At 24.6% G+C, this 12,193-nt stretch overlaps 4 protein-coding genes across 4 annotated transcripts, besides 5 other annotated features; 1 reads left to right on the top strand and 3 right to left on the bottom strand.

Moving 5' to 3' along the window:
* Positions 1-143: part of a repeat region that runs on past the window's edge.
* Positions 134-1,027: a repeat region.
* Positions 1,028-1,067: 40 nt separating this feature from the next.
* Positions 1,068-1,907, top strand: EHI_016140 (U2 snRNP auxiliary factor small subunit, putative; the record flags this gene model as incomplete). The annotated part of the gene is made up of 1 exon (XM_651325.1): positions 1,068-1,907. The coding sequence occupies one exon, from the start codon at positions 1,068-1,070 to the stop codon at positions 1,905-1,907; it is 840 nt and encodes a 279-aa protein (XP_656417.1).
* A 72-nt stretch (positions 1,908-1,979) lies between these two features.
* Positions 1,980-3,512, bottom strand: EHI_016130 (uncharacterized protein; the record flags this gene model as incomplete). Its single annotated transcript, XM_651324.1, has 1 exon — positions 1,980-3,512. One exon carries the CDS (start codon positions 3,510-3,512, stop codon positions 1,980-1,982), a length of 1,533 nt encoding a protein of 510 aa, XP_656416.1.
* Positions 3,513-3,772: 260 nt separating this feature from the next.
* On the bottom strand, positions 3,773-5,749 carry EHI_016120 (EF-hand calcium-binding domain containing protein; the record flags this gene model as incomplete). Its single annotated transcript, XM_651323.1, has 1 exon — positions 3,773-5,749. One exon carries the CDS (start codon positions 5,747-5,749, stop codon positions 3,773-3,775), a length of 1,977 nt encoding a protein of 658 aa, XP_656415.1.
* A 139-nt stretch (positions 5,750-5,888) lies between these two features.
* Positions 5,889-5,998: a repeat region.
* Positions 5,953-6,013: a repeat region.
* Positions 6,014-6,598: 585 nt separating this feature from the next.
* On the bottom strand, positions 6,599-6,910 carry EHI_016110 (uncharacterized protein; the record flags this gene model as incomplete). Its single annotated transcript, XM_651322.1, has 1 exon — positions 6,599-6,910. The coding sequence occupies one exon, from the start codon at positions 6,908-6,910 to the stop codon at positions 6,599-6,601; it is 312 nt and encodes a 103-aa protein (XP_656414.1).
* Positions 6,911-8,833: 1,923 nt separating this feature from the next.
* Positions 8,834-9,380: a repeat region.
* Positions 9,381-12,193: the final 2,813 nt, after the last annotated feature.

Raw genomic sequence — 12,193 nt, 5'->3', positions numbered from 1 at the left:
CTCTTCATCATTCAGATGAATATAATTTCTCAAATCATCGAAGAGAAATTCCCAAAAACAAATCACACATTATATATTGATGATTTGAGAATAATGACACAAAATAGTGAAGTAATTTGAATAATCTACAACGAAATTGATGATAAATACATCAAAAAATGAAAGTGTCATCAAACAAGTAGACACTTCAGAAGATGGTTTGAGTCAAAATGAGTAGATAAATATACTACAGTGAAAGCATGGAAGTCCATCAATATTAAGAAAAATGCATTCCTTCAATTAACTAAAATGCAAGATGGAGCAATATTTTGGGTATAGAAAAGCAAAAATAATGAAAAATGAAAGATTGAAATACTACCCACTTTGTAAAGACAAGATAGCTACAGTAGAACACATTCTAATATCTTGTATTTATCATAATAAATCCAAAATGAGGAAACATGACAATATATGCATTATCATATTGATTAATAAGAAAATATACATTAAATAATCAATATAAAAAACCCCATATGAAATAGTGTTCAAATATAAAGACATCACAATGATATGGAACAAACAAATATTGCCTAAAAGTGAATGACAATATCACAAAATACCAGACATATACGTATTAGATAAAAAGAATCAAACTAGTCTATTATTTGATATGACTATTGTGGCTGATCACAATATTAATGGAGACTATTGGAAGAAAAGAAATAAGTATAAAGAAATAAAGAATATGCTAATGAAAATAGAAAAGTTAAAAGATGTCAAAATAATTCCAGTAATAATCTCAATCAATGGATTAATGAATAAAGAAAGTAATAAATTAATTAAAGAATTAAAGATTGAGATTGACGTCATTAAAGAAATTAAAAACCATGTAATTAAAAACATGATTGATGTCATGGAATACTGCGGAGATCACAACCAAACATACTCCGTAGAGCTCTACAAGAAGAAGACTCATTGACGGGATTAGTCTCCCCTGAGCCAGGAAGAATAGAAGCTAGTTCTATTAATACTTATTTAATTCCCTTTTTTATTTTTTTATAAAAACGAACTAATAAGTTTTAAATAAAATGACAGAAACAACAAAAAAAGAAGAAACAACAATAATAAATGGAACAAAAGAAAAACCGGTTTGTGAATTTTTCTATAAAATTGGAGCTTGTAGACATGGAGATGCGTGTAACAAAACACACATCAAACCAGAGTCATCCCAAACTTTACTTTTTACACGAATGTATCAAAACCCAAAAAAAAGAATTGACGATGGAGAAGCACTTGAACGAGATGAAAAAAAAATTATGAGAGAATTTAATGAATTTTATGAAGATGTTTTTAGAGAGTTAGAGAATTATGGAGAAATACTTGACTTTATTGTTTGCGGAAATGACAATGACCATATGATGGGAAATGTTTATGTAAAGTATGATACTGAAGAACATGCAGCAGCAGCTAAGAAGGCTTTAACAGGAAGGTATTATGCAAAAAAAATACTTACTCCTAATTTTTGTAGAGTAACTGAGTTTAAAGAGGCTATATGTAGACAACAACAAATAGGAACATGTACAAGAGGAGGGATGTGTAACTTTATTCATGTGATTGAACCAGATCGTAATTTGAAATATGATTTGTTTAGAAAACAAAAATTTAGAAGAAGAAGAGAAAGAGCAATAAGGGAAGAAAAAGAACAATCACCAGAATTAATCAATAATACTGATGACCATAGAAGGTGTAGAGAAAGGTATAGTAGATCTCGTTCAAGGAGTGACTCTAAAGAAAGGCACTATCGAAGAGACTCTTATAACCGTTACTATTCCTCTAGGTCAAGAAGTGCTTCAAGAGATAGACATTACAGAAGACACCCAACAAGTCATGAACATTCTTCTTCAAGAAGAAGATATTATGATAATTAAAATGTTGGTCTTTGTATTAAAACCAAGTTTCATTTTTAATTAAAAAATAAACTTAGAAAAAAAGAATAATATTTAATCACTCCATTCATCATCGTCATCATCATCATCGTCCTCATCATCAGCAATATCATTCCTTCTTACTTCCATAGCTTTTCTGAGCATAGAGGTCAAATCTTGTTTTCCTGCATCACTGACAACAGGTGCGGCAGTGTCTAATTTTCTATCAGCAGCTGACCTAAGAGTAATACCACTTCTAATATCAGCTAACAAATTTCCATTAGCTGGTGCAGGTGCAGCAGTTTGTCTTGCTGGAGGAGGTGGTGGTGGGTTACCAGCTGAATTGGTTGATCTTATAGGAGGAGGTGGTGGTGGGTTTCCAGCTTGTTTGGGAGGTGCAATTGGAGGAGGTGGTGGTGGATTACCAATAGCAGGAGCTACTGGGGGTGGTGGTGGGATATTATCCATCATTGGAGCAGTTGGTGGTGGTGGTGGTGGAATATCAGCTGGAGCAGCTGGTACTGGAGCAGTAGCAACAGCTGGAGTTGTTGGAGCAGCTGTGCGTGGACTAGAACGAGCAATAGGAGTAGGTGGTGGTCTACGGTCTGGTACAACGATATCTTCTACTTCAATAACTTTACTTAATTTATCTTCTTTATTTGCTCTTGATGCCTCTAATTGGTCAAGTAAGTCTTTTGGAACAGTTCCTTGTTGGACAGCTTGTTTAACGGTTTGAATCAAAGTTTCAACAATAGTAGGGTCAGCAAGATGTTTTGGTTTCACACCAGCGGCTTTCAAAATTTCTTTCAATTCAGGTGACAACCAAGTTGTATTAATCATTGATTGTTTCTTCATAGTAACTAAACTTCTATATTTTTGTGGAAGTCCTTTAGATGTTTTAATTAATTTTTGCATATCCTCCATATTAGCTGAAATAATTAATTGAGACTTATTATCAGTATCAGTTTTACAAATAAACAACTTTCTAAAACATTCAAATAATTGACCATAAGTTCCTCTAAACATTGAAAGTGAGTCTTTTAATCCATTCATAAGGAAATGTTGATATTCACTTTCTTTTTTAGTAACAGCAGTAATAGCATCAGCCAAGGCTTTTGGGTCTTTTGCTTGAAGCTTTGTATTTTTACTAACAGAGCTTAATTTCTTTTCAACTTTAGACACTTCATCTACTTCTTTTTTCTTTTGACTTTTATATTCTTTTTCTTTAGCTTCAATTTCTTTTGGGAAAGTAGTAACATCTCCTCTAATACAAGAACAAGTACTTCTAAATTCATCACATACAGACATCAAATTTTCTTTCCACATCTTTAATACATTAGACATATTTTTTACTCCAACTTGAAGGTCTGGATGAGTTTGTTGACCACCTTCTTCTAATGAAGTATCAGCCATCGCTTCAAGACAATTATAAAGTGTGTCAGTAGCTTTAATCATTACAAGTTGTGCCTTAAAATATCCTTCACATGCATCAGCTAATTTTTTATAATTTGGTATAATTTTTTTCATTAACTGATAAGTTTCTGTTGTACATCTCTCTATCTGGACTACTTCATCTTTTGTCTTAATATCCGTTTGTTTGTTAGACATTATTTTATCTTATTTTTAAGTTCTGTTTTCTAGTTTTTATTATTCTCTTTTTTTCTATGTTCAAGTTTGTTCCATTTTTTCTCATTTATTTATTCCAATTTTTTTTTTGAACTTATTTTTCTAATATTTTATTTACACCTAACTTTGTAAAAAAATCATACAGCAGTCTTAATTTTCATGAATTTTATAATGAAACAAAAAGATTGTCCTGAATTGAGATAAAGGATGTTGATATCTAAAAAAAACAAAAAGATAAAAGGTTATTGAAGATGTTGACTTATATATTTTGAAAAATTTTCAAAAGTGATCATATTAAAAGAATTGCTTGACGTAAGCAATTTTTGAATAAGGACTGGAGACGATGGAAGTTTAAATTGAATAAGTACTTTTTCAAGTGTTTCTTTATCCATCAAATTGCTTCCATTTGGGACGTAGAAATAAAAGAAATTAGTTAGGAGTTTATCAATATTGATTTCTCCAGAATCATCTTCATTCATTGATGCTTCTAATTCTTGACATAAAACTACAAATCTATTTTCATCAATAAAATCATTTTGTTGATTTTTAAGAAATCCAATATGAATAGCTTTTTGGTTATTAGGAGAACATTGATGCCATTGAGCAATAAATATTTCTCCAACTTCAGTTTCATTAAGAAGTCCATCTCTATTAGTGTCATACACTCTAAATAGCTTAATTGCTTTTCTTGCGTTCTTTCTTAGGTGTTCTTCAATTGAATCATCCATCTTTAATTCGTCATCTTCAGTCATTAAATATACAAATTCATCTTCATCAATTAATCCATTTCTATTATCGTCATACATCACTAACTCATTAATAGCTTCTTGCTCACTACTAAAAGGTTGTCCCATTTTACTGCATAATGTTTGAAGGTCATCTACTCCAATTTCTTTCTTTCCTTGAAGTTGGAAACAAATACGACATAAGGCAGGGTCATTTTCTATTTTTCCATTAGTAGAGTCTAAGAATTTCATAATCAAACTAAATTGTGTTTTGGTAATAAATCCTTGATTGTGTATATCTGCAACAAAAAATAAAAATTTAAATGTTTCTTGACTTGTTGAATAAGATTCTCCTAATTTACATTTGATAGTAGCATCAAACAAGGCAAAAGTAATTTGTTCTGAATCATTTGAAGTTAAGTGATCATTAACAATAAAGTTGTTGTTTGGGATTTTAATTGGTTCTTTAAAAGAACATTCAACAATATCAGCAGGAGTTCTTGCATCTAAATTCTTTAGATACTTTTCAATATCAAAATTATGTTTATTGACAAATACTTTCAAGATACTAAGCATCTCATCTAATTGTAATACTCCATCTCCATTTTCATCTAAATCATTAATATATTGTAATACAACTTTCTTTTTTGATTCCATTCCAGAAGCCTTTAACATTCTTGTTAAATCATTATTATCTAATGAAGCAGAACATGACTTATCAAGAGTTCTAAAAGTACAAGTCATTAAAACTTCGGTTGTAATTCTTCCAATTTTAGTTTTAATATAATTAATTTCACGACGTACTTTTACATATTCTTCTCTTGATATTGTTTTTTTATCTTTTGAAGAAAGAAAAATAAGTACAGAAAGTTGTGTTTCAATACCTTTACGTTCATTTAATGGAATGTCCTTAATTAATTCTTGAACAACATCTTCTTGCAATGCTTTTCCTTTCTTTTTTGGAAGTAAGTCATATCTTTTTGAAAAGTCAGTAAATTCTATAACTTTTAAGTAATCATTAATAGGGATAGAATTAATTTTATAAATTGAATCAAATGCACCAAGAAATTCATCTAATTGTAAAACACCATCCCCATTTTCATCATTTTGTTTGATATATTCTTTGATCTTTTTTGAATTTTTCTTATCACCAATTCTTTTGAAAAAGTCTGATACTTCTTTACTATCAAGTGAATAGTCATAAGAAGAGTCTAATGAAAAAAATGCAGCTGTAATAATTACTTGACCATTTAGTTCACCTGTTTTAAAATATAAATTGTCTAAGTGTTGCATTGTTTTCACAAAAGTTTCAACACTAACATCATCTGACTTTGAAGTTATTCTCCATAACATTGAAAGTAATTCTTCACAATTAGGTGTTTTATTACTAAATGTTTCCATTGTTAAATTAACACAACGAGCAACAGGAATTTTATTTTTTTTTATCATTGAACTTGCTCCATTGAATTGAATTATAAAACTTTCTCTTGACATTTATACTTAACTAGTCTTTTTGAGTTTTTATAAAAAAGGAAGATCCATCGGTTTTTATATTGTCTCTTTTCTTTGTCTCTACAACCTTTTTATTCCTCTTTTACAGTTTTTTTTTCGGTATTTTTTTCATGTTTTTAAAAGATTTAAACGTTTCACGTCAGAGACACTAAACAAACATGAAAATTAATCAAAACATTGAACCACCAATTATCATCTGGTTATGATGTTACATTTGGTTAGAAAATGTCTTACATAATACTGTAAGAATGTGAGTGACTATTATTTATTATAGGACATCACTTATAATAATAAAAGAGTATATATTTATAAAGACAATAGTATTACCTACTTGTTAAAATGCAAGTATATTTGCTAATATTGGTATAACTAAATAGAATGGATATTCACGTTGTTATTGAGACTAAAAGAAATTAATCATAATCATATAATAGTGAGGTTATATTCTTCTTAAAACAAGAAAGTAAAGAAGGAGGAGTTTTAGCACGTATTAAAATTAAGAAGAAATGTTACTTAAACGAAGAATAGTTTAATTCTAGCATGTTTGAAAAAACATAATTCAACCTAAACAAAGTAATGAATAAAGAGTCTAAATTCACACTTCTTAACATAAAAAAAAACTAAAAGGATTGAGTAGTTGTTGGGTATTCATTCTTAAGACTAGAGATAGGATAATTATTGGTGAGCGAAGAATGGTAGAAAAAAACCTAATAACACTTTTTAACTACTTTTCTTTATAAAATTTTAATATATAACAAAATACATCAGAAAGATTGAAAATAAATTGTTGTATAAAACAATACAAAATAATAAGTTATTTTAGTTAATTTCTCAGTCTTTTTTTTCTTCAACCTCACTTGATTTTGGTAGTTGGTCTTGTTCACTTACAACTTGACTGTCAATAGAAGCAAACTGTGGGTTTCTTGTGATATAACTATCATACAAACGATTGATAATTTTATTCAGTGATAGTCTTTGAGTGGCATTAACTTCTTTAATAGCAATTAACTTCTCATACAAATTTTTTTCAAGTCTAATTCGAATAGTAGAGTCGTCATATTTTGTTTTCCATTGTCGTTTCTCACTTTCTGTTTTATCTTCATTTTTATTTGGTTTTGGACCTTTTTCTTTATCTTTATTCATTTGTTTGTTTTTAGTTGAAAACTCATCATTTTTTGTTTTTATTAATTTTTGTAATATATAACAAAATATAAACCATGGTTTTTGATTTAAAATTTAAAAAAAAAACAATGCATTACTAATAATATTAGTTATTGTACTTGTCATCTAATTCTTGTGGCTGAGAGACATGTAAATCAAAACGTTTTTTTTTGTTTTAATTTTTAAAAGAATAGTTATTGATATTTTTGATAAAAGGGTGTTGATAAGATTGATCCTAATTCATTCTCATTGTAGTTAGTTAATTAAATAGTAACTTCTTTTAATGAGTTTTTTTATTTGTAATTAATATGTAAATTTGATTTACCTAAGAATTTACCAAAATTGTTATGAGTGTTGATATTTAAATGGATAATAAACAGTTGCTAATTTCAAAAAAAAAATAACACAAACAACTCATTTTTGTTGGACAATTTTTTTATTAAAAAATCAGGATGTTCAAAACAAAGTGAGATGTATTGTATTTACATTTTATCATCAAGAATAGGACGAGCAAAAAATAATCTACTATTTTAAGAATAAATAACCTATTTATAAATTTCAATAAAATTTTGATACTTTTTAATTTTTATGAACTATTTTCTTTTTAAAATGAATATAATTTAATACATTTTAACATCATTCTATAAAAATTTAATGTAATTTAAACATAGTCCAGATTTTTTTTTTTTGGCTCAGTGTATTTATCTAAATCACAACAACCTATTACTATATTATACTATCATTTAAATAAACTATCTACTCATTTTTTGCTTTTAAAGAAATCAATATCTTTAACAAAATTATTAAGTAAACGTAATTTCATAAAAACAGAACCTCTAATTATATAGTCTTTGCTTTATTCTCCATAATCTTAAATTGAAACAGGATGATTTAACACTCTATTTCAATACATTTTATAAATAATAACAAAACCACATTTTTGATATTTCTTGCGTGTTAAATGGAATACAACTTACATAAAATATTTAAATTGAATGGAAATTATTTTTTTTAATTTCAGAGATGAAGAGACTGTTTGAAACGAGTAAGCGACGAAAGAACAGTCTTAGAAGTAATAAATGAAATAATATTTACCATTAAATATATCAAACTTGAAATACAATAAATATTTATCTTATTCTATTTTCCTCTATTCAGATATATTATAATAACAACTTTTGGAGCAAGACATTCACAGAATTGAATAGTATCTTGTTTATTTTACATAAAATGATTCAGTAAATTATAACTGCAAAATGTGAATTAAATTATTCAATTAGAATGAACGATGACAACTTCATTATTTGAGATAAATGGACAATGTACACACATAATGAAAATGTTAGATTATATAGAATGAATAGTGTAATAAATTCAAAATTCATCAAAAGTGAAAAATTGTCATTTCTGACATATTGTGAAAATAATGAAAATATGAACTAGTTTCAAATAACAACCAGAAGTTATCAACTCAAAAAATGATAAATACTATTGAAATAGAAATAAAAATGTCATGAGATATCATACCTAAATTCTTCGATAAAATTCAAAATATCAATTTAAAACTATTTCATTAAATATATTTGATTCTGACAATAATTTCAATCTTCTTCGTATTTTATTTAAATTAGTGAATAATTCTCACTATCAGTTAATTTCATTTCTCAATTTTTTTTATCATTTTACATACTATTTTGTTGAATAAAATTAATTTATATTTGTAAGTATTTAGACTTTATAATGTGTCTTATTTTAAACCATATAAATTGATGGTATGAATTTTTTCATTCTAATGAAAATTAAAATAAATTGAACAAAATATAGATTGTAAAAAATAAATAGAAATATGTTATAAGTGTATTTGAAAATTGGAAAAATTCAATAGTATTAAATTAAAATTAATAAATAAAAATTAGTTAATTAAGTATTAATGGAATTTTCATCTATTCTTCCTAGCTCAGGGGAGACTAATCCCATCCCTGAGCTTATTAAAAAAGAGTAATCTCTTTGTTGAACCTATCATTTAGGTTTGTCTTGCAAAATGAGGAAAGCACTTCTTTGCTTTATTTTTCCTATTAAGGTTTTTCAAACTTCTTCTGCTTATTTCTTCTTTTTAAGCCTTTGTTTGTTTTCTGCCTTAATTTTAAGGAATTTCATTTTTCTTATTTTATGAATGGAAGAAGGAATCATTTTATTACTACTGTATTACTTTGACTAATCTTCTTTTTAGTCTTACTTTGACTAATCTTCTTTTAGTCATACCCACACTTCAGTAGATTCTTATATTACATCCACGTAATATTCTACTGTATTCTCTTGCTGCACCCTTTGCAGCATTCCCTAATACATTCCTAATTCAAAGGCACCGTCATAACCAGATAATAACTGGGAGAGTCGAAGAATGAATTTGTACTAGGGTTTGTGTGTGGTGTTTCAGACGTGCCACCTTCGATCTCGTATTAAATTAAAATTAAAAATTAATAAAAAAGAAAAATAAGGTAAAAGAGGTGTAACAAAATAAACATAAAAATATTCGAATATAAATAAAAAGAAAAAAAGAATGATAAATAAGTAAAGTGAATTATTGAATAAATTCAAAGTAAATAAAAAATAGTACCAAAAAATGAATAGTTAAAGTAATAATAAGATAAATAGAATATTTATATAATGATGATTAATTTTTTATATAAAATTTAATAAAAATATTATATTAATAATATGGTGATATGATTTATTTGATTTTTAATTAGTATAATGATCAACTAAAATAATAATACATGAAAATTGTTAGTTTTGTATTTTATCATTAAATAAAACATTCACTATTAAGTGTTTAATAATAAAGCAAATATATCAATTATAATGATCAATAATAAAAATGTGATTTGAATAAATAGTATATTAAATGATTGAAATTTATTTAGATATTTGTTTAGTATATAATTCGTGTATATAAACATAATTTAATATTTAAATATTAATATAATATTTAATAAATGAATAAAATAATTGACAAATTTACTATATTTTAAATAATTATTGTTTAACGATTTATTAATATAATTTTAAATTATTACGTATTTTTACATTATTTAATAGCATAATATATTAAATAAATTTAAGATTATTTTATTCTTTTTCGTATTTATTCCTTAAATTTTTAATATTCTATAAATAATTATTATTTCATTTAAATATATTAATTATTTGTTCAATTATCTCTGTGATTGTGATTTCATTTATTTTAATTTTATTACTTCATTATATAGTTTGTACTATTAAATATATTTAAAAATTAGTTAATATTCTTTAATCTTTCTTGAGCATATTCATTACTTTCAATTTAATTCATTTTTATTTATTAATTATATTATTTTTTTATCTCATTATTGTTTAATCATTACTTTATTAAGTCATTATTTTCTGATTATTTATTTCAATTTTAATGTTATTTGTTTTGTAAATTAATAATGTTTTCTTTCTTTGTCATTCCTTACAATAGTTACATATTCTTTTATTATTTGTGTTTGTTATTCTTCTAATTACTCTTACATCTTTTTCGAATAAATCTATATTTACTATTTTAAGATAGAAAATAAGATGAGAATTAAATTTAAAATAACTGTGAGTATAATGAATAATTATAAAATATATTTCAATAAGTATTTTCCTTATAATATTGAACAAATGTATTAAATAAGAAATAATTATTAATGTTGTAGTTAATTATTTTGATTATACTTATATAAATTAGAATAATAAGAATATATTGTAAGTGTTGAATGACAAAATAGTATAAAAATAATCAAAAATATAAATGATAATAATGAATGAAACAAAATGAAAAAAATATAAAATTGATGTAGAAAATTATTCAGTGATGAATAATGAAATAATTCAAAATGAATAAAAGATAATTTTTATGAAGGGTGATTTTTATAAGTTAAATAAAGGATTTTAGAATAATTAACAAATTAATAATTTTTTAAAATTAATATTTTTTCATAATATTAGTTAAACAAAATATAATCAAATAGTTTAATTTATGAGATTTTATTTCAATTAAATATAATGTTAAATCATCAACATAATAGTATGCAAGATTAATTCACGTATATATTCATTGTTATTATGTCATATAATTTTAATAACTTTGGTATTGTTTCTAAAAAAAATCATCCAAGTCAACTATTTATTATTGTAGTTATAGTTATTATTTAATTTATTATTGTATTCTTGTTATATAATAATTAAAAATTACCATCTTTTTGTATTAATTCATTTCTAATTTATTTACATTAATAATGTAAATATATTTATGGTTGAAAATATTTAAAAGTATAAATTAAGATTTAATGTTAACAAATTTAGATATAAATAGGAAATTATAGATGTGAAACTTTTCATGAATAATGCATAATATTTAATATTTTAATAAACATGATAATTTCATTCAATAAAAGTGAAATGATATTTTTGTTATTTTTCATTTTCTGAAAGATAAAGAAAATGATTTTGTTTTTGTGACTCTTTGAGTTTACAAGTTAATATTTTATAATATTTCAACAGTATATATTTAACCCTTTAATAAATTCTATATTTATAATTTATTCTGTAATTCTTTGTATTTAATTAATTGTAATGAATAAGTAATATATTATATAAAACATATAAGTTTTATTTTAGTTTTATTGTTTAAAGTTTCTTTGAATATTGTTCAATTTCTAGTCTATATTTTAATTAATGTTTTATGTTTGGTATATTTCTTATTGATTTAAATTAATTCATAAATATTTATTAATTAAATTGAAATAACATGAATTTGCTATTTATTTGAGAAATTCATTTCAAATATGAATTTCTAAATAATCCATTTATTTTACTTATATAATAAAATAGGCAGCGAAAAAAAGCAAATAATTGGAAATGAAGAGAAATATATAAAAGAATAAAAAGAAAGTAAGAAGTAGAATATGATGAAGAAAGAATAAAAGTAGAAAGGAGAGAATATAAAAAGAAAGAAAAAGAAAGAAAAGAAAAAGAGATGATAAAAGAAGAAAAGAAAGAAAAAAAATAAAGGATGCAAATTTTATTGAATCAAATAAAAAAAGCTCAATAAAAAAGCGCAAAAATTAATGATGCAAAATATTTAGCAACATATTTTATTGATGCAAAATATTTTGAAATAAAAATAAATCATCATTTGATATTATTATATTTGATAATAAATGATATTATATATTAAATACATCATATTTCTTTATT

This window comes from Entamoeba histolytica, genomic scaffold (genome assembly GCF_000208925.1).
Source record: "Entamoeba histolytica HM-1:IMSS scf_1104750516505 genomic scaffold, whole genome shotgun sequence".
NCBI lineage: Eukaryota > Evosea > Mastigamoebida > Endamoebidae > Entamoeba > Entamoeba histolytica.
Note: the sequence above shows the minus strand (reverse complement) of the source record. Positions and strands in the feature narration are given on the sequence as shown.